The sequence below is a fragment of the Macaca nemestrina genome, chromosome 19, assembly GCF_043159975.1.
Source record: "Macaca nemestrina isolate mMacNem1 chromosome 19, mMacNem.hap1, whole genome shotgun sequence".
Classification (NCBI taxonomy): domain Eukaryota; kingdom Metazoa; phylum Chordata; class Mammalia; order Primates; family Cercopithecidae; genus Macaca; species Macaca nemestrina.
This window is the reverse complement of record NC_092143.1, coordinates 60514829-60538017: the sequence shown is the minus strand read 5'-3', so window position 1 is coordinate 60538017 and position 23189 is coordinate 60514829. Positions and strand designations below refer to the sequence as shown.

Sequence of the window (23189 nt, the reverse complement as noted above, 5' to 3'; positions counted from 1 at the left end):
TGGTGCTTGCTTACTGCTTATAAGTTAATGTATCAAGATAAGGACTGGTTGCTACAAGAGAAATGTAAGCTGGAAAAGGAAAATGCTAATCTGACTTCCAGACTCACCCTGGCCCAATGCCAGGCCTATGTCTTGACTAATCAGGCTCAAAGCTATCAGACTATTGCTAAAAAAAGCAGTTGTTCAAGTGGCCCAGCCAGGGTAAGACTGAAAAACTAGTGAGCTGGGGATTGGAGCAGGTAAAACCCAGCTCCTGTCTCAAGAATGGGAAATTAACCCCAGTAAAATTCAAGGACCTACACAAATAGTAAAATTTCTTGGCATCCTATGGAATGCAGGGAAATAGTCCATTTTACCAAAGGCTAAGCTAAAATACTAGAATTTGCAACTCCTACCACTACAAAGGAGGTCCAGAAATTTATTGCCTTGCTTGGATTCTGGAGACATTATATTCCCCACTTGGGTAACATTTTACAACCTCTGCACGCAGTCACTAGAAAAGGCTATGACTTTCACTGGGGAGAGGAAGAGAGCATGGCTTTTGAACAAGCTAAACAAGCAGTGCAACTGGTCCTGGATCTATGGCCCATACAGGATGGCCCAGCAGAACTGCAAGTAACTGTCCTAGATCAACATGCTAATCAGAGCCTTAGGCAGAAACAAGATGGGAAGACAGTACCTGTGGGGTTTTGGACCTGAAAACTGCCAGAGGATGGCAAAGCTTATACACCTTTCTAGAAGCAATTGTTAGCTTGCTATTGGGCTTTGCTGGAATGGCGCACCTCTGCTTCAACCATGATGTCTTTATGAGGCCTGAAATTCCTATTATGACTTGGGTCATGAGTTCCCCCAAAGCTTACCAGATAGGGAAAGTAGCATCATCAAGTGGAAATGGTACATACAAGACCAGGCTAAGCCAAAACCAACAGGGGTATCACTTTTACATGAGGATATACAAAACTTGCCAGCTCAGGAAATCACCAAGCAAGTCCTACAGATAGGGAAGGAAACCTCCCCCGTCCAATGGGGCAAATGCTTTAAAGAACTAAGCCCAGAGGATCAGAAACATGCTTGGTTTACTGATGGATCTACCAAATACATTGATGGGACCCGATGCTAGAAGGTGATGGCTCATAACCCTGTTAAAAAGCATAAGCATTTCTGATGAAGGAAGGGGTGGGAGCAGCCAGTTGGCTGAACTAGTAGTGGTCCTCTGAGCTATTCAGGAGGAGGCCAGAGGGATTTGTCACTTGAATACCAACTCTTGGTCAGTAGCAAATGTTCTTCCTACCTGGATGCCCCAACAGTAACAAAACAAATGGTTAATTGGGAACAAAGAGGTTTGGGGTAAACAATACGGGGAAGACATCTGAATCCTGGCACACACTACCATTATCACTGTTTTCCATGTTGATGCTCATGCGTCTCTGTTTTCTCTTGAAAGACTTATTTCATTGGCAGGCAGATCAACAGGCCAAAATTTCCACCATAATTGCAAACTTGAATGTGGACGAATGGATTACAACATGTTCAAGACTTGCAATGAGAGGCTTTATAACGTATGGTATAATTGATAGTGATTACCAGGGAGAGTTAAAGATCATTTTATACAATACCACTCCAGATTCTTTTGCTATAAAACCTCAGATGCGAGTTGCTCAATTGTTAGTGGAACCTTGTCAACAATTACCCCTGAGGAAATCTCTGCCCCAACAGAGGCTGCTACATACAGAACTGGGGAATTCAGATCCTGGAGCCAAAATCCTAGAGCCAAAATTTGGGTACAGCATCCATCAGGTCCCACCCTTAAGACTGGTGACCTTGTAGCTATAGGAGCAGAAAATGAAGCAGAGTACAATTTCCTAAAGATGAAAAATAATATCATATTCCCCTCCGTTTTTGTTATCACAGGGAATAACCTATCTACTAATGGTCAGCACCTGTGTCTTTGTGTCTGAGGCCAAGATTAAATTCATCAACTGGGTAGCCACCACTGCAGAAGAAGCCAATCGCAGTCTATGTTGGCTATGCGTTGAGTTGCTGGAGGCCGCTGGGAATGGGCTACCTTGGAGAATCCTCCCTGCTAACATTTCTGAATGACTATGTCGCTACAAATGGGACCACAACAACAACACTTGCAATCCAACCTGGACTTTCTTTGACCAAACCAAGGCTTGGTGCTCTGGGGTTTCTACTGCCAGACACTGTCAACACATGCTCCAAATCAACATTATCCCCAGTGAAACACAGTCTTTTTCCTACTTTTATAACACATGAGTACACTATGATTACAGTAATTCCATTGCTATCCCCTGGGGGGCCCTCTGGGTGTGCGGATCCTATGGGTGGCAATACCTGCCCCCACATTGGATGGGGAGATGCACTTTGGGATGGCCATTAATTCCATTCACCATCCGGGATAATATTGCCCTCCCCAGTAATCTAGATGCTCACAAACATCCCTGGTTACGAGTGCACCCGACTCCCTAGGGGTGGTACCCTATCACAGTATTCTCCCCTGCGGCCGATGTAATCCTGCTTCAGCAACCAATTAAAATATTAAGCTTACTTCTAAGAAAAGCTCTTAATGATAGTAGCACTGGACGTATGTTGTTAGCAGATGAATTTGCTCAGCTGCGTACTGTTGTGTTGCAAATGGAATGGCATTAGATATGCTTACTGCAACCCAAGGAGGGGTTTGCGCCTTACTGCGTACTGGATGTTATGGGTATATCCCTGACAATTCTTACAACATTACTCTCCTTGCAAAGCCATGGTGGTGTGGTTATTATTGTTGCTTTTAATTCTCCTGTGTTTACCCTGTATCTGTAATCTAGGTCAACTATGCCTTCCCCATGTATCTGTAGGGGTATTTTCCTGCAATTGATTATCAAATTGAAGCTGAACGTGGAGGAAAAGTTAAATATTAAATGTGAACTCAACTGAACATGGACAGGAACAATGGTCACCAAGTGTGAGCCCCTTGAGGAATTCATCCAGCTCTATTTCAAAGAAATCTCTATTTAATCTATTCCTATTTGTTAGTTGTTGTTAAACAACAGACAATCGCAAAAACAAGTTGACCTTTTTGTGTTCCTTGAGCCCAGTCGGGAAGGGCCCTTGTCACTGGGTCTCATGCCAAACAACTGGTTACAAAAAGAGCTAGGGTCCCAGAGCATGCAGAAACTTCGAGAATCCTCTGTAGTCTGGTGAGTGTAGTGTCCGCCTCTGGAGCCCAGGCTGTTGCTTCCGGGTCTGGTGGCGAATCCTCCACAGTCTGGTGGGTGTAAATATAAATATATCTTTTCCCTTCTCCCCTTCCCATTGCAATTTGCTTAGTATATCATTCCCTTATTATATCCGCATTGCCATGTAATTGAGATAAAGGTTGTTTACCCTTAAAGGTATTGTGTGTCTGCGTCTTGTCTTCTCCCCTTGCCCGCACAGAATAGGCTCGTCAGCTACTTCCAGTCGTTACATTTCTTGCAAGTTTCCTAATCCGGCGCTGATTCTAGTGTTTGGATGCCCATACTAAGTTTCTGCTTTTCAAGAAGATTTCAATGTAACATCTTACCTCGCAACCATACTGTTCTAATTTTAAAAATTATTTATTGAACGCTTAAGTTCCAATTTCGTTCTCAAAACATCCCTGTGCGTTGGTCGGTATTAATCCCATTTGACAGATCTGGAAACTGAGGCTCAAAGAGGCTAGTCCAGGCCACCCAGCTAGTTACTCTTGGAGCGGGGCCTCTGATCTAGCTAGTGGTGTAATATAATTTGTAAATCATATCAAAGAGTATATATATGTCCCGTAAAACCCAGAGTTTTCTCCCAGGCCAAGAATTGTCCTTTTTGAGCTCTGGGGATTGTTTCTCCCTGAGCCAGATAAGCTGCAAACGTGTTGGAAGCAGTGAAGGGCCGTAGGGAAGAGTAGCCTTTGCGGAGACAGCCACCTGAAATTCTGCTCCACGACCTCCGCTCCCGGAGATGGGGCCGAACGCACCGCGGTCGCAGCTTCCCTGAGAACGCGGGTCCCCATGTCACCAGCGCCACCTGCGCTCCGGGCCCAAAGCACAATCACAAAGCGCGGGACCTTTGGGCGGCGCTGGGCGTCCTGGCCCTGCAGCCACTGGGCAGGTTAGTCCCGCAGGACTCTGCTCTGTGGAGCTTTTGTCCTTGGGCCGGGGCCCTGCAATCCGCGCGCTACCAAGCTCGAGCCCCTCCAGGAGGGTCCCTCCTCCCGCCATTCTCCAGAGAGGAGGGGGTCGGGAAGGAAAGAACGGCGGGGCGGGGCCAGCCACCCACAGTCCGCAACCCAGGGACGTCACGGTCCCAGGTGCGAGTGCGAGGGGGCGGGAGTCCACCCCGCGCCTCCCTCCTCTGCGGAACTCCCCACCTGTGTAAGAGCGGCCCGGGCCGGCCCCGGGCTCCATTTTCTCGCAGCGGCCACACCTGGAGCCGCGCCTTAGGGTTGGGCTGGGCTGGGCCGCGCGGCAGCCACGGGGAACACTGCCTCGGGGCGGGGAGGGAGAGGGTGGTTGGCCTGGCCGGGCCGGGGGGGCCGGGGCCAGGGAGGAGCCGAGTGCGCGCTCGGGGCAGGCGGCGGCGCGGAGCGGTGCAACGGCGGGAGGCGGAGGCGAAGGTGCGATGGCGCGGAGCCTGGGACGCGCGTACGCCCTGCTGCTTCTCCTGGTAAGTGCCGCGAACGGGGCAGGGGAGCCCCCGCCGGGGAGGGCGTCGGTGGGCAAGGTCTAGAGCTCGCGCCCAGACTTGCCCGCCGCCCTTGTGTGCGTTAGCCGCCCGGCCGCCCGCCAGCCCGGCGCTCCCTCCTACTGCCCGAGGTGGGAAAGGGCCGGGCAGGCTGCGGCGAGTTCCGACCTGGGGCTTCGGAAAAACCGCTTGGCTGGAGCCAGGAGAGTAGGTTGCGACCTGTCGAAGTTGTGTTTTCCTTCCCGCGTCACCCAGGCCCCAGCGCCCTTTTCTGTGGTGTGCGGGTGTAGTGAGTCCTGGGGCGGGGAACACCATTGCTGGGAGTCGGGGGCTTTGTTTAGAGTCTCCGGGATGAGAAACCTGGGGGCAGTAGGGAACAACCTCGCGCCACTTCCACGTTCCTTGAATTTCCCTAGGATTCCCCAGCTCCTCTAGCCGCCGACACAAGCCAGTGCACTGGGGAAACCAGGAACATACTTGTATTCTTAGAGTGCAAAAAGTTGGCTAAAAGTAGTTTCTTTTTTTAAAAAGGTGTAATTTACAAAGCTTATAAGTGGATCACCCACATATAGTTTTAACTTAAAGTTCATGGAGTCGGTGTTTCACAAGTTTTCCAGTATTTAAGATAATAAACATATGTAATAGTTTGAAGACTTATTCGTTTAAAAGGTTACAGAAAATGGAAGTGTAGCGCCCCCTCCCCCACGCCCCACCCCTCAACCCCCGGAGACGACGTTCAGTCCCTGGATCTAGAGTTCTTATGCTCAAATTGGATTTTAAACTGTTGGTTTTTTGTTTAAGTGGTTGCGCGTATGTATGTCGCTGATAGGGGTTTACTAAATGGGTTTTAATAAAGTGACAGTTATTCTGAAAATATAGGTGTGAGTTCACCTTCCAGAGAGTTCACAAATATGTGTTTACAGAGATTAGATGCAAAATCATACTCAGTTTTCTTATGTAATAATTAAAAACGCAAATACATTCACTGTATTCAAAGTTCTAACTTCCAAAACATGAGCCCTTCTATCCTAGAGTTTTGGTGTGATATGGAAGAAAATCGTGTGTGTGTGTGTGTGTGTGTGTGTGTGTGTGTGTGTGTCTCAAAACGGAAAAAGGCGTGACTAAATCCAGTCTAGAGATTTCCATGAACTTTCAGGTGGAAGAGCATGATAATTAGGACGTCCAGGCCTAGCACACAGTTCATTTTCGTGTTCTATTTATCCATTTCGTTTTGCCCAGGTAACTTTGAGGTAACTTTCAATGAAAGTTCATTTTGTTGACAAAACTTTTCTAAAACATGATTTGGGGCTTCGTTTTTAGCCTCCGGGATGGCAAAACAACTAATCCTCTCACCTTGATGTTTCCTTGGTTAAGAAGAATTTCCAAGCTAGTGTGACACCTTGCTCACTTTGAGAGTTACATATTCTTTCCATATATGAAAACAAAAGACCTTTAATCTTCAAATAATATAGCAATCAGGCCAATTTGTACACTCACAGAGTAGCAGGTAAACAAATTAGGCATATCTTTCACTTTAGCAATTTGATACTTTTACCTTATTGGGCAGTAATAAACATCTTTAGAAAGTGACTATAGCCAATAGAACAGGAGCAAAATTCTTGGACTGTTCTATGTATTTTCTATAAAACTTTCTGCAGTATAAATTTGAATATGTTTATTTTTGTCCAGAGAATAGTGGGCAATGCAGCATTTTACCCTCAGTGTGTTTGCAGTTGTAGTTTTTTGGTTAAAAAAAAAAAAAAAGGAAAGCAACTCATCTGACAGAAGTAGTTGCCAAGGAAACAGGTCCTTCACTGGAAGGAATATAAATTGTAGTCTGTTAGGTCAGAGTTCAGTTGCAGGTAACGGAATTTACTGTAGCTATTTAAAGTAAGAATAGGTTTATTTCGGGGCACTAAACTGACTACCTAAGTGTAGGAAGGATTGAGAAGACTCCCATTTGAGCTGTCAGTAATGACTTCAAAGCCACACAGCAGTGCCACACTGCTTAGGGAGCTGCTGCCTCTCCTGTGACCAGGAACTGCCCTGCCACTCCCACAGTCTGGAAACTGCTGTGATCAGGGTGCTACTTTGGCTACCACCTGCAGACCCATGCATGCCACATCTGCTAGGATGCATAACAACATGGATGCTTGTACCTTGCCTCTTGGTGTTCACGAATCTAATAACTAGAGCCATAATAAGATGACTACAAAGAATCCAGCTCCTTACATCCACATCTGCTTGCCAGGAAAAACAGCAGGCACAGAGCTCTGTTTCACTTCCTTCTTTCAAATCTCATGTAAATACTGATTGAACCCAAACCCCATTCAGAACGAAGCCTGCAGTGGAGTCTATGACACGTGGCCTTTTGCTTTCCTCAGCAGTACAGAAGGTCGCTGTGTCACCCACATAGCTATCACACATTTAGGCCAGCTGTATCAAAATGGGAAAAAGAAATAATTTTCTGAGTAAAATTAGAGAATGTTTCCTCTTCAAGCGTTCTTTGTCTGCAATCCATCGACTCCCAAATGGTTCACAGATAGAATTCAAGGGGTTCCTAGAGATGGCAAGGAATTAATTACATATATATTTTAACTACCTTCTGACTGAAATGTAGTATTTCGTTAAATGATGAGTGTGGGGAAGACACTGCCATAGTAGTGTGAGCAGTAGCTGTGACTATCACAATAGAATTCACAAATACCTTTATATCTTCTTATGGTGATCTCAAAATACCATTTATTCTCAACATCACTAATAGACTTTCTACTAGATCTTTTACTTGATACGTTAATAACAAAATACATGATATTGCTGTATCACAAATTGGTATTTTTAAAATGCTGATAACTATTTCAATATAATTGGGTTCATTGATAATCCCCTGTATTTTATTTTATAAATTTGAAGTTGTTAATCTGAGAAGGGGTTCAGAGGCCTCGCCAAATTGCCAAGGAGGGCTCGTGGGTGAGAGATTTCCTGATGGTTGCTTCAAGTTTGGGTTCGACGAATGAAGCTTGTGCTTTAAAGTCTAACTACATTTTAAGGATTCAATGGCAGCAGATCACACTGTAAGCAGCCATATTTAGTAGGGTGTTAGTTTGCTAGGACTGCTGTAACAAAGTGCTAAAAATTGGGTGGCTTAAAATAACAAAAATGTGTGATCTCACAGTTCCAGAGGCTAGAAATCCAAAATCAAGGTGTGGGCAAGGCCATGCTCCCTCTGAAACCAGTTTCCTTCCTTTCCTCTTCCAAGTGTGTGCTGGTTTGTTGGCAGTCTTTGGCATTCCTCCTCTTGTAGGTGCATTCATTACTCCAATCCTCCATCTGCGCATGGCATTCTCTCTTTTGTCTCTTTATATTGTCTTGCCTCTGTGCATGTCTGTGTCCTTCTCCAAATTTCCCCATTTTATAAGAACATCGGTTGTACTGGATTATACCCCAAAATAATGACCTCAACTTGGTTAAATCTACAGAGACCCTATTTGCAAATAAGGTCACATTCTGAGGTACTGGTGGTTAGCACTTCAATATATTATCTTTTAGAGGTCATAATTTGATCCATAACAAGTGGATTCAACTATCTATAAATTATCAATAATATCAGAGTTATGCTTAGTGTTCTAATATACAACTGAATAGCACATATTAAAGAATACATTTAAGTATAAATTAGATGGTGAATATTGAAGCCATAAGAATAATCAGTTATCATATCCAAGGATTTTAGAAACATGGATTTCTTGCTGGTTTTTGTTTCTAAAAGTTAGTAGGTAATGGGAAAATGGCAGCTCTTAACAAAAATTTTCTTTAATTATAACTTAAGGCAAGTACTTTACAAAAAGACATGAGCATTCATTGATCTACATTCTCTCTGATTATTAGAAATCCCCAATAAGCTAGATTAAAATTTCCAAGGTTAATATTCTGTGGTGTGTGGGTGTAGTGAGCCCTGGGGCAGGCTCACTACAATATAAATATGTATTTATAGAAACTTCCCAATTGATCTAATTGTCAGACAGTTGCAAGCATGAGAATTACTGGTCTATATTTTGCAAAATAGTTTATGACATAGAAAAATTTACATGGGAAAAATTACACATTGAATACGGATTGGTATTTTTGAAAACTGCCAAATTGTAATTAAAATTAGAAACTTTAGGCTGGGCACGGTGGCTCACGCTTGTAATCCCAGCACTTTGGGAGGCCAAGGTGGGCGGATCACCTGAAGTCAGAGAGTTTGAGACCAGCCTGGCCAGCATGGTGAAACCCCGCCTCGACTACAAATACAAAAAATTAGCTGGGTGTGATGACGCATGCCTGTAGTCCCAGTTACTCAGGAGGCTGAGGCACGAGAATCACTTGAACCTGGGAGGCGAAGGTTGCAGTGAGCCGAGATTGTGCCACTGCACTCCAGCCTGGGTGACAGGGGGACTCTGTCAAAAAAAAAAAAAAAGAAGGAAGGGAGGGAGGGAAGAAGGAAGAAAGGAAGGAAGGAACTTTAATTGAAAGCATAAAGGACTTTTAGATCTATTTGAGCAATTTTTAATCACAGTTTTTTTCCCCTTTCACTCTGCCACAGATTTCAGTAGCTTTGATAACAGCTTGTAAACATATAGTCTGTATATGATGAAAAACTATCTTCTCAGTTTTGTTTTTTATTAAGTTTTTATCATATGCAAAGCTTGGTGATTAGAGTGAAGAAGCTGGAACAAAAGAATTCATACCATGGTCTATAGTGAGATGAGAAATGTCCATAAGAAAAGAAACCAAACACACATGACCTGTATTTAGTGAATCCCTGCTTGATGCTAGGCAATGTGCTAAACACTGGGAAACTATAAAAAAGCCAGACATGTTCTGCCCACATGGTGCTTACAGTCTAATGAATAGTGCAGCAAGTAAATAGTTAACTTCCAAATGGGTAACAATAGAGTAAGAAGAGTAATAATAGAGAAACATAATACCATGGAGCCTACAGAAGGAGCAACTGTCTCAGCACTGGGTATCCCAGCTAGTATCTGAGAATAATTACAAATTAATGAGATGATAAGAAGAGAAATAGATTCTAGGTAGAGAGAAGAGCATCTACAAAGGCCTGAAAACAACAGTTCATGGTTCTGCAGAGGAACCTAAACGTTCATTGTTGCTTGAACATAGAAAGTGAGGCAGAAGAATGTATAGGAAGATAGGCCTTCAAGCCAACAGAAGCCTCAAAAAGCTAATTGCCAAGGAAGTGTTTTTAGGGAGGTATTCACATCACTAAATAAATGAAAGATGGGCTTTGGTTGAGATGGTCAGGAAAGGGTCAAGAAAGAAGAGATAGGATTTTATAGGATTTGAGTGATTAAGTATAATTTTGCCTGGTTAAAAAGAGAGGCAAGAGGCATTGAGGACTTGGTAAGCAAGATCAAAGCCAGGCAGAAAAGCCCACAGACCATGGGGTGCCTGGGAGGGAGAAGCAGCCTGGCTGCCATAGGGAGATTGGTTTGGGAGCCAAAGGGGTGGGAAGGCATTTTGGTTGTCACAGTGCCTGAGGATGCCCCTGGTATTTAGTTCCCAAAGCCCAGGGACACTAAGTCTCCTACATTCTGTAGAACCTTCAAGAATTGGGCACATGTGAAGAATTTTTCTATCCAAAATGCTTACAGCATCCACATTGAGAAACTGATAGGCAAATAGTAAGAGGTTCTAAGTAGGGATTTATTTTACTTGTCTGGACCCTCTTTTTGAAAGGCAAATATCTCTTGGGTTGATTACACCTTGATACATTTGTCCACTCAACAAATATTGAGCACCTACTCTGTGCCAAGCCCTGTTCCAGGTCTCACCTCGAAATCACGCCTGACTGTGGATTATTTTCATCAGTCAAGAAGTTGCCAACTGGCTGACTGGGGAGTGTTTTGGATGGAGATGAGAGGAGATGAGACCGTTTAGATTTCCCTTGTTCTAAAACACCTCCATCTAACCACTCTTTCAAGCCCCCTACAATGCAAACAAAAGCATTAAACTAAATGTTTGGTACCCACTGCCTCATTTTAATGATCCAGTCTCCTTAAACCCCAAAAGTGCTAATTGAGAAACTGGGCAAGGGTACTAGCTCAGTCATCATCTCCTTTTAACACCATTAATCATATCATTTCTTGTGCAGATATCACCTTCCTTTGCTTCCTCAGTATTCTGGGGTTCCTTTCACTTACAGGAACCTGCAGTGCTTCTCACTCCTTTTTTTTCTGGCCAAGCACAATGGGGCAGGTGCAGGGGTACACAGTACATATATCACTAGGAGACATCAAGTAGGGGTGGGAGAGAATGGCAGTGGCCAAGAGGATGCTGCCCTTAGGACAGTGTGTGTGTGGATGTTGAGAACGTCCCCAGCGGCCAGGCAATCCATGCCCGTCATTGAGCCACACTGCCCTGCTCTCTGTTACCTAGCATCTCTCCTCCCTACTCAAATACTTTCCCAAGGACCTGAGCTTAACATGTCTATAGTCTGTGCTCTGGGAATTGCATCTTTCTAGCTACTCAGACTGAAAACCTTGACACCCTCTGACTCCTTCCCTATTATCCCCACACAGGGCATTGCCAAGGATTTTTGTCCCCATAAAGGCTCCTACTTCTACCCGTCTATCTCATTGCCATTCCCCTGATGCTGTTCCTCATTCCATCTCCCTAACTTAGTACTTTAATCTCTGAACTGTCTCCTGCCTTTTATCTTGCACTGTACTGCCAGAAAATCTTTCAGAATCACTAGCGACATAGTCTCCCTAATGAGAAGCTGCCAATGACTCTCCACTCCTTATAAGATCAGTGAAGAACCTCAGCTCAACCCTTTGTCCTTCTTTTCTTTTTGTTTTTTTTGTTCTTGTTTTTTTGAGACGGAGTCTCGCTCTGTCGCCCAGGCTGGAGAGAAGTGGCACGATCTCGGCTCACTGCAAGCTCCGCCTCCCGGGTTCACACCATTCTCCTGCCTCAGCCTCCCAAGTAGCTGGGACTACAGGCACCTGCCACCACGCCCGGCTAATTTTTTTGTATTATTAGTAGAGACGGGGTTTCACCGTGTTAGCCAGGATGGTCTCAGTCTCCTAACTTCGTGATCTGCCCGCTTCGGCCTCCCCAAAGTGCTGGGATTACAGGCGTGAGTAACGGCGCCCAGCCTTTGTCCTTATTTTCTACTTGCCACCATTGTATAGTTCTAGGTACCAAAACTACACTACTTCTCATTTTTTGTCCAAATATCTCCATGTTCTGGCACATGCAGTCTCTCATCTGTGCGTTTTCCTTCCTCCTATAGGCACAGAAACAGATTATCTTCCATTTCCAAGGCCAAGACCATTGCTATCTCCTTGCTAAACCTCTCCTGAATTCCCCACAAGGAAGTAATCTTGCCTTTTCTGAGTTCCCCAGAACTATTTTTATAGCCGTCAGTTATACAATTAAGGTTTCGTACCTCATACTAGTTTGATCCTCCTATTAAACTGTAAGCTTCTTCAGAGCAAGATATTTGTATCTTTTATCTATAAACTAGCTAAATGCCTTGGGCACAGATGTATTCTTTAAAAACCTGAGTTAAAGTATCTTTCTATGTTTAGAAAAGCTGGAATAATGATATGATTTTCATGTGTTTAAAGAGAATTATTTAATGCCCAGGTGGGTTGAGTAGTAATTTTTTTTTTTTTTTTTTTTTTTTTGAGGCAGAGTCTCTCTCTTTCACCAGGCTGGAGTGCAGTGGCACAGTCTTGGCTCACTGCAACCTCCACCTCCCAGGTTCAAGCGATCCTCCTGACTCAGCCTCCCAAGTAGCTGGTAGTAGCGTGGTGCATACCACCACGCCCATCTAATTTTCGTATTTTTAGTAGAGACAGAGTTTCACCATGTTGGCCAGAATGGTCTCCATTTCGTGACCTTGTGATCTGGCCTGCCTTGGCCTCCCAAAGTGCTGGGATTACAGGCATGAGCCACTGCACCCAGCCAAGTCGCAAATTTTTGTTTAACTTTTATGCATTTAGCATTCACAAATTGGGCATCCACTATATGACCAACAGTCTTCGAAGGGCATGTGAACTGCCCCCTGCAATCCTGGAGCTTATAGTGGAGAAAGGAGTGTAAGGACAAGAACTTGACATTTTTTAAATATCTGCTGTGTGCCAGTCACTGGATTTAGTGAAAGTTAATAATGGGTGAAATTGAATCAAACCCAGGTTCACCTGGCACCAAATGCCTGTCAATCCAGAGACATCGAGAATTCCCCTTACAGCAGTTTGCTACAGTGAGTCATCAATAAGATCTGAACTTCTGGAACTAGATAATTAATTTCACTGCAAATTAGAATCATTCTAGAGAGGAAAAAGAGAAGAAATGTAAATTAAGATTTACCTCATTTCAGAGAGAGAATCCTGCAAAACTGTACATACAACTTTCTAAAGCCCTTGATTTTCACTCTCTTCAATTTTGCTGATCCACTTATTTGAGACTAATGAAATGCTTGCTTCCCACTTTGGACCTTGGAGTCTCCTGTGGGTTAATTTCTGGTAGTTGCTGCAGTTTGCCTTACTGACAGGCCAGTGCCATCTAATGGTTAAAAAGGACAGTCTGAAGCTCTTGGTTTTCTTAAACTTCTCAGTGAAAAGAAATCATTGTCTTCATTTTACTTTTCAGTGTAGTGTCAGGAATATAACTGCAGCAAAAAAGTGGAAACAGCCTACACTTTTTGTTTATCAAATTTTGTGAAGTCTGTCGTACAGATTTATTTATATTTTGCCTAATTCCAAAAACATTTGTGGCCATTACAGAAAACACCTACCAATAAAATGGTATTTTTTTTTTTACATTTCTAGTCATGTAATAAATGCTATTTTGAATTGAAATTGTATTTTAGTTAGGTTTGCTTGTTTGAGCAACCCAACAATGACTTCAATGAAAAGAAAAAGTATTGTTTTTCCTTTTTTTTAAATTATACTTTAAGTTCTGGGGTACATGTGCAGAACGTGCAGGTTTGTTACATAGGTTTACACATGCCATGGTGGTTTGCTGCACCCATCAGCCCATCATCTGTATTAGGTATTTCTCCTAATACTATCTCTCCCCTCCCCCGCCAGTCCCAACAGGCCCCAGTGTGTACTGTTCCCCTCCCTGTGTCCATGTGTTCTCATTGTTCAACTCCCACTTATGAGTGAGAACATGCGGTGTTTGGTTTTCTGTTCTTGTGATAGTTTGCTGAGAATGATGGTTTCCAGCTTCATCCATGTCCCTGCAAAGGACATGAGCTCATCCTTTTTTATGGCTGCATAGTATTTCATGGTGTATATGTGCCACATTTTCTTTATCCAGTCTATCACTGATGGGCATTTGGGTTGGTTCCAAGTTTTTGCTATTGTGAATAGTGCCACAGTAAACATACATGTGCATGTGTCTTTATAGTAGAATAATTTATAATCTTTTGGGTATATACCCAGTAATGGGATGGCTGAGTCAAATGGTTTTTCTGGTTCTAGATCCTTGATGAATCACCACATTGTCTTCCACAGTGGTTGAACTAATTTACACTCCCACCAACAGTGTAAAAGCGTTCCTATTTCTCAACATCCTCTCCAGCATCTGTTGTTTCCTAACTTTTTAATGGTCGCCATTCTAACTGGCATGAAATGGTATCTCATTGTGGTTTTGATTTGCATTTCTCTAATGACCAGTGATGAGGAGCTTTTTTTCATGTTTGTTGGCTGCATAAATGTCTTCTTTTGAGAAGTGTCTGTTCATATCCTTCGCCCACTTTTTGATAGGGTTGAGTGTTATTTTCTGATAAATTTGTTTAAGTTCCTTGTAGATTCTGGATATTAGCCCTTTGTCAGATGGATAGATTGCAAACATTTTCTCCCATTCTGTAGGTTGCCTGTTCATGCTAATGATAGTTTCTTTTGCTGCCCAGAAGCTCTTTAGTTTAGTTAGATCCTGTTTGTCAATTTTGGCTTTTGTTGCCATTGCTTTTGGTGTTTTAGTCATGAAGTCCTTGCCCATGCCTATGTCCTGAATGGTATTGCTTAGGTTTTCTTCTAGGGTTTTTGTGGTCTTAGGTCTTACATTTAAGTCTTTAATGCATCTTGAGTTAATTTTTGTGTGAGGTATAAGGAAGGGGTCCAGTTTCAGTTTTCTGCATGTGGCTAGCCAGTTTTCCCAACACCATAAAATGGTAAAGTATTTTTTAAGTGACAAATGCTTAGGACCAGTAAAAGTTGAACTAGAAGAAGAGATATAAACCAGGGAAAACACTACCTAAAGTAATTCAATTGTAGTTGATGAATACTTGTAAAATGAAAAATCTTTTTGTGATGAGGAGAATTCACAGTCACTGAACTGCCCGATTTATTTTATTTTTTTTTATTTATTCTTGAGACAGAGTTTCACTCTGTCACCCTGGCTGGAGTGCAGTGGCGCCATCTCGGCTCACTGCAACCTCTGCCTCCTGGGTTCAAGTGATTCTTGTGCCTCAGCCTCCCGAGTAGCTGAGATTACAGGCATGCACCACCACACCTGGCTAATTTTTGTATTTTCAGTAGAGACGGGGTTTCACTGTGTTGGCCAGGTTGGTCTTGAACTCCTGATCACAGGTGATCCACCCACCTCTGCCTCCCAAAGTGCTGGGATTACAGGTGTGAGCTTACAGGTGCGAGCTTACAGGCGTGAGCCACTGAACCCAGCCTGAATTGCCTGATTTAGAAGACATCTTTTCACATGTCTCTCCGTAACTAGGGGCTCATTATCCAGTTTATGAATTATCCAGGCTCTCCTCTTCCCTTTCCTATGCTGCCACGTGATTTTACACAGTGGTGTCCGAAAGTGTGGTCCCACCTCTGGGACCAAGCAGCATCAACATCCCCGGGAAACTTGTTAGATACAAATTCTTGGACCCCATCCAGACCTACTGAGTCAGACACTCTAAGGCGGGGCTCAGTAATCTGTGTTTTATCAAGGTGATTCTAATGCTACTCAAGCTTGAAAACCACTGTTAACATCCCAATTAGAAAATAAAAATAAATGGAGTAGAAAAGATTAAATATTAAAAAGCCCTATGCCAAGGGGAAAAATAGGAACTGTCCATGAATATACCAAACTTTACCTGAAATAAGAATTCACAGCATGCATGAACAAGTCAAGGGTAGCAAAGCATTGCTAAATGCATGTTTTAAAATTCTGTGAGTTAATAAAAAGTTTTCAAAGAAACTGTCTTCCTCTGTGTAACTAACTTCAATATGACTCACCTAAAATCGTATTTGTTACATTCAGATTAGCCCAAACATCCCAAGAACAGGTGAAAGATTTTGATAAGTCATCGACTTTATTATTGTCAGATCTAAAATATTTATTATTATCTAACATTCAAATCAGACTTCAAAAATTGAAAGTTCAAAATATTGCTCTTGTTTTTTTAAAATTAGCAATTGTGGAAAATATAATTACGTATTTAAATCAGCTGTTGAGTGAGACTGCTATAGGAATATAGAAATGTCTAGATCATCTATAAGTTGGACTTTTAAGTTGGAATTTTCTAAATAAGTTGTGCTGGTTAGCCTTAAAATAAATTTTATAAAAACTGCCTTTTCTTCCTCCCATCCCCAAAATAAGATTAAGAAGAAAAAAGTGCAGTTGGTGAATTCTAACATAAACCTGACCCACGTCAGATTTATCAGAGCAGATCACCAAAATCATTGGTCCACCGTGACTGCACTGGGTCACTGGAACTCTTGTGAATGTGTACATTTCTATGACTATAGACTACAGAGCCTTCTTTGTGGCTACAGAGACTACTGCAGACCAGACCACCAGCTCTGCCAATACAAACAGAAAAATCAGGATGTGTGACCGGAGGAAATAAACAAGTGGCATCCACTCCCTTTATTTTATCTCGTTTTATTTCTTTCAGATTATTTCAGCCAAAGTTGAAAACTCTTTAAGAATGAATTGGGGATAAACCAGGGATCTTCTGGGCAGTTTTTGATTTGACCTCCTGTACAATAAAAGGGAGAAACAAAAGAGTTATAAAACATTCTGCCTGGTTGGAAGGTTGAGTAACATAAGGAAAGAAAATAACACAGATGTTAGATGATGGGCCTGAGATGGGCATGAATTTAAAGAACCACTGGCAAGTGCCACGTCCTCTGTGTTTAAGTTCTAAAGAGAGTCCGTTGAGCACACTGCTTACCTTCTAGTAATTTCTCACTGAATGGACATTAGAAGCCATTATAGGGACTCAAAGTTGAAATAATGTTTTAAACTAATTTGTATTTCTCTACATCCATTTTTAATAAGATATCTCTTAGTCTGAGTTATTAAAGTTTAAGGGATTACCTCACCGTAAAACCACTGAACACTTCAAGATTCTCTACTTTAAAGGAAAGACTTCTGATAGAGAACCTGTCAGCCAGGAGGAGCTGCCATCCAGTGACTCATGAGTCCTCCTGGATTCTTCGTGTTTAAACTCATCAAGGTGACTTCAGAACAGAAAGTCTTTTCTAAAAGTGCTGACCTTGAAAACAACGACTACATTGATTGATGCTCTTTGGTATTCCCTCATGCCTCTGCAAAAAAAAAAAAAAAAAAAAAAAAATATTTTGCCAGATACCAGGAAGTCCAATTTTTATAAGATGTGCAGGATCCAATGGTAGGAAATTTTTTTACATGTTTTTCAAAGCAGCAAAACTAGTTAAAATAAAGTTACTTTTTTAGAGTTAGCAAATTAGAAAAGCTTTTGCAGAATTTTTTGGTTCATCTGAAAACACTGCTTTGGATACAGGAACTAGCAGCTTACTTTTCCTCGTCAGTCTTAAAGGCATGTTGCAGGTGACATTTTTCTGTCACCAAGTTCCTGGTGAGAAAAAAAGTCACACATTTAGTGTTTGGAGGAAACCATATCGGCCATCTTGTCCAGCCACCCTTCCGATGCTTGAAACCCCTATACAGCATCCCCACAGGAAGTGACTCAAACTTACAGAGTGGACAGGTTTTTTTAAAAGTGCCAGGAAGTGGGAATGGAGGACTAAGGCAGAAAGTTTCTGCTTATTCCATTCATGTTATTTGCAGTATACTACCCACTGGAGATGTACAGAATCTCCACAGTCCTCTGCAGCTTGTATGACTGTCCTGACCCTAGGTACTACAGTAGCTTCCAATCAGAGAAACACAGCCATGGTTTCTTAACCTCAGCACTTTGCCAGTTGGAGCCAGATAACAGTTGTAAGGGCTATCGTGTGCATTGTAGGATGTTTGACAGCATCTCTAGTTTCTACCCACTAGATGCCACTGGCATTTATCTCCCTGACCTCAAGCCCAAACCTGGTTTGACAACCAGAAATGTCTCCAGAATTACCAAATATCCCCAGTGGCAGGAGGAGCGGGGCAGGGCAAAACTGTCCCTAGTGGAGAACGATTGGTCTAAATTAAGAATGTGTTCTGTGAGATACAGGATCTAAAGGAACCAGATCCAAATTATTTAGAAAGCAGTGGCTGAGATCTTAACTGTTTGCTTAGTCAAATAAACAAACAGTTCCACAATTGACAAAATGTTAGTGCAGTTCTTTTTTCTTTTTTGTACAATGAATGAAGCAAATATTTCAGTCCATCACACCTTATTAAAAACATGCTACTGCAATAGGTGCTATAAAAAATGCAGATAGCAGAACCCTATTACCTAGATTCCAAGACAACCTTGACTTGAGGATGCACATCAATTTTTTATGTTTTAGTGTAACATCCATACAGAAAAGTGCGCATATCACGAGTGCACTGTATCTTCACAAACTGAAAACACCATGTCACCAGTTACCAGATGAAGAAACAGACTGCCAGCATCCCAGAAGGCCCCTTGTGCTCCCTTCAGTCCCTATGAGCCCCCTGATAGCCACTGTCCAGATTCACAGCAGATTAGCTTTGCCTGTGTTACACTGACTCCCTAGATGCTCAGCAATTTAATACCAGCCTTTTGAGAGAAGAAAAGAAACATTACATTAAAGATGTACAAGACCTCTAATATGCATCTCAGTTCCGTAACTAAAACCGACTGATGACTCCCAAATGTTTATCTCCAGGCATAACTTCTTTTCTGAGCTACTAACTCCTGTATCCAAAAGGCCATTCACATAGAACACATAAAAACAGCTCTTACCTCCCATTTCACCCCTCCCTCAACACCACCCCCCCCTCCTGCCCCACCTTCAGCCTACTCCATCCCTCTCCCCATTCTGTCTCATCTCTGGAAATGGTGCCTTCACTCACCCAGGTGTTCCGGGTCAAAATTCTAAGGGTCATCTTGACTATTCGCCCTCATTCACTCCATTCACAGGTCTCTGTTGCCTCTGCCTTCAAAATAAACACTAGAGGTATCTACTTTCTTTCATCTTTACTGCAACCCCCAGGGTTTAAGCTAGTGTTATCTATTGCACCGCTCCTGCAATGATGCAGTGACTACAGTCTGGTCTCCATATGTTTGTTTTTGCCCCTTTATGGTCTGTTCTCTGTACAGTAGCAGCAGTGAGCTTTTTCAAACATAAACTGATTTGTATCGTTTCCAAACATAAAAGCTTCCAGTGGCTTCCTCTCACACTCAGGATAAAACCCGAAGTCCTCTCCCTGACTGGGTACTGGCCTATTATCCCTGTGACATCATCAGTGATTCATCACCACATGGCCTGGGCGTTCCTTTTGCTGGACTCTGCCTGACTGGCTTCCTCATACCATTCAGGTCTCTGCAGATGCAGCCCCTTCTGAGAGTTTTTCCACACATCCAAATCATTCTCTACTCTCCTGGCCCTGTTTTAATTTTTTTGTAGCTCCTACCAAAACCTGGTCTGTCTTTGTCTGTCTCCCCAGTATGTAAGCATCCAACAGGGTAAGAATATTGTGTTACTTACTGTTTTGTTTAATTTAATTTAATAATTGTCTTAATACTTAATTTAGGAGAGCTAAATAATTAAACATGAGGCCAAAGTACATAAGAAAGCAGCAGTCTTTTATTGCAAGTATGCACACACTCTCAGGTGAGGTTCTGCAGTCCTCAGGTATGGGGCCAGGGAAGTCGCGCTGGTGCTCTCGGGTGAGGTTCTCAGGTCCACAAGTAGGAGGGGCCGAAGAAGTCACGCTGGCTCCTGCCGGCAGCGGACTTTTATGCATTGGTACTGGAAGGGGGAGGGCAGTGGGCGGGATAAGGGCGTGATAGGGGCGTCTCCATAGGTGTGGCTGGGTAAGTTTCGATCTCTTCGGACTGACGTCACCTGGCGCATGCTTGGTTGATCTGCATCTTCCCAGGCGCAGGCTGCATTTTCCTGCGTGTGGGAAAGTTGGTGAGGAAGAACCTGGAAGCAACATGGATTGTGCCTTCTTCTTCACCTTCCTCCATCTTGTCCTTTCTCCCTCACCCAAACAGTCCAACCTCTTATTGATTATAAGAATTTGGGGCGCCATTGTCTGTCTGGCTGCTTCCTGCTGTTAAGGGGCGTAGTTAGGGTCTGAGGTTGGCAGTTGGATGTAGGGATACAGGAGCATTTGGTTGAAGGTGACTCAGGTGATTTCTTGGACCTTGGCTTGGAGAAATTTTATTAAAATGGGAGCAAAACATAAGGCAAGGCAGAGGATTAGTATGGGAATTAGGAAATCACAAAGGGCACCCTGCCAAGCTAGGTCTTCTATGAGAGTAAAAAGTTGAGAAACCTACTGGTTGGGGAATGGGTTGGGAAGGAGGATGTCTATGGGGTTTATGAGGGAAAAGTCAGTTAATAGTGAGGAAGCGGGAAAATTTGAGAAGGGTGTTGATCCTTGAGTAGAACCTGGTCACCTGGAGAAAGGGAAGGGGAATAGATGTTTTGAGTTAGGTTAAGATGTCTCATCCCAAGAGGAGGGTGGGACAAGAGGGCATGATGAGGAAAGAGTGGGCAAAGCATGCATAGTCCAGGCAGTAATTTAACACTGGGGTCTGGCGAGGGTTAGACGGTTTACTGTCTACCCCAACTACTGAGATAGTGGATGGCTGGCTAGGACCTCCATAGGTTGACAAAACAGAATAGGTAGCTTCCGTATTGATGAGAAAAGAAATTGGCTTACCCGCTATCTGTATAGTTACCCTAGGCTCAGCGAGGATGACCGGGGTCTCCGAGTGTGGGCATCATCAGTCGTTGTCCAGGTGTACGAGCTGGAAGGAGCCTTCCGGCCTTTGAGGAGAGGCACCACGTTGAGGCGCAATGCCTTCCCTGCTGGCAGGGCAATCAGACTTCCAACGTTTCTCCTGTTGGCAGGTTGGGCACGGCGTGGTAGGTGGGCGAGGATTTGGACACCTTTTTGCCCAATGCCCAGTTGTGAAATGTCTTAATTTAATTTAGTTTAATAATTGTCTTAATTTAATACTTAATTTAGGAGAGCTAAATAATTAAACATGAGGCCAAAGTACGTAAGAAAGTGGCAGTCTTTTATTGCAAGTATGCACACACTCTCAGGCGAGGTTCTCCGGTCCTCAGGTATGGGGCCACGGAAGTCGCGCCGGCGCTCTCGGGTGAGGTTCTCCGATCCACAAGTAGGAGGGGCCGAAGAAGTCACGCTGGCTCCTGCCGGCAGCGGACTTTTATGCATTGGTACTGGAAGGCGGAGGGCAGTGGGCGCGATAAGGGCGTGATCGGGGCGTCTCTGTAGGCATGGCTGGGTAAGTTTCAATCTCTTCGGATTGACGTCACCTGGCGCATGCTCGGTTGATCTGCATCTTCCCGGGCACGGGAAAGTTGGTGAGGAAGAACCTGGAAGCAACATGGATTGTGCCTTCTTGTTCACCTTCCTCCATCTTGTCCTTTCTCCCTCACCCAAACACTTACCATATCCTACAAGCTCAGGAAATTGAGGTTATGAATTAATTCAAACTTGCAGAAATTTTAAGATGAGGACCATGCAAGACTTAGAATTGAGGAAATGTCTCATAAATTCTATTTATTGAATGCCAGTCACTGCAATAGTTACATTTCATGTATTTCTTTAATTTGCACATCAGCCCTGCAAAACGGATGTGTCCTAGTTAGGTGGCTATCAGATGCAAGTAACAAAACCCAACTAAAACTAGGTTAAAGAAAAGAATATTGAATATCTCATAAGTAGAGGTCTGGAGAGAGAGTTGGTCCAGATTTGAATGATTCTGTAACTTAAAGCCTTTATGGTTTCAGTTTGGCTTCTCTAGCATTTCGTTAGCTCTCCCCTCATGGTCACAGCATGGCTGTAGCTATTCCAAAAGTCACTTCCTCACTCAGCAGTCTCCAGAGGCACTTAAACAGGGAGGTTATGCATGCGCTTCTCTTTTAATCAGTGAGGAGAATCTTTTGTAGGGTCTCCTGATACCTCATTGGCCAAAATTCTCTTATACATTTATGCCTAAACCAGCCACTATCAAAGTAAACAGGCATACATACCCTGTTTTGTCATACCAGTCATTCAGCTCCATGAGCTAGGCAGGGTCTACCTGAGAGTACAAAATAGAGTCTTATGAACACTGAAGATGAGAGAGAATGCCAATAAGCTAGACAATTGAAAATGTCTGCCACGTATGTATTCCTCTCCTGTTACAGATAAGGAAATTCAGACTAAAGCACCTTATCTGGCAGAATCTCTTCCCCGCTTCCCTCTGCCCTAAGGATGGGTTAGACTTAATGACTCACTCCCAAAGAATGGAATAAGGACAGGGAAAAATAGTAACTTTACAGCAGAGAAACTGCAATCAGTACCTTAGCCCGTGGTGTCATGTGGATATTACATACCAGCTAGTATGGTGTGACGAAAAGGGCACTTAAGCTCTGTGATGTTCTTTCCAAAAACACCTAATACTGGTCTAATCATGAGAAAAACAACCGGTAAACCCAAATTGGAGGACATTATGCAGGATACTCAGCCAGTATTCCTCAAAACCATCAAGGTCATGAGAAACAAAGACTGGGAAACTGTCAAAAACCCAGAGGATATAAAGGAGATGTGATCACCAAATGCAGTGTGGAATGGTAGATTGGATCCTGGAACAGCAAAATAACATTAGTGGGAGAAATGGTAAAATCCGAATAAAGTATGGAATTTAGATAACAGTGCATTAACTAAATGCACCAATGTTAGTCTCTTAATTTTGACAAATATACAGTAGCTATTTAAGATGTTAACATATGAGGAAAGTGGAGAAAGGAACTGCTGTTACTACCTTTGCAACATTTGTGTAAATCTAAAATTATTCATAAGTAAAAACATTTTAAAAGAAATGTGTACTAGGTAATTGTTGAAACTGGATGTTAGCTATATGGGTGTTCATTGTACTGTTCGCTCCACTTTTATACATGTTTGCAATTTAAAATGATTTTAATGTTAAAAATACATACATAATGAAATATATTTTATGAATTTCTGCCTTCGAGATACCAGCAGTCAAGAGTCACAACAATTCTTGTGCTGACTACTGAAACAATAATGAATAAGGC

The 23189-nt window shown here is 43.0% G+C and overlaps 1 protein-coding gene across 1 annotated transcript in view; it reads left to right on the top strand.

Moving 5' to 3' along the window:
* Positions 1-4554: 4554 nt before the first annotated feature.
* Positions 4555-23189, top strand: part of LOC105468065 (desmoglein 2) — a 52828-nt gene continuing 34193 nt past the window's right edge. The window contains exon 1 of the mRNA XM_011718027.2: positions 4555-4692. Within this exon, the coding sequence (XP_011716329.2) occupies positions 4648-4692 (45 nt within the window). The 5' untranslated portion in view covers positions 4555-4647. The remainder of the gene's footprint in view (positions 4693-23189) is intronic.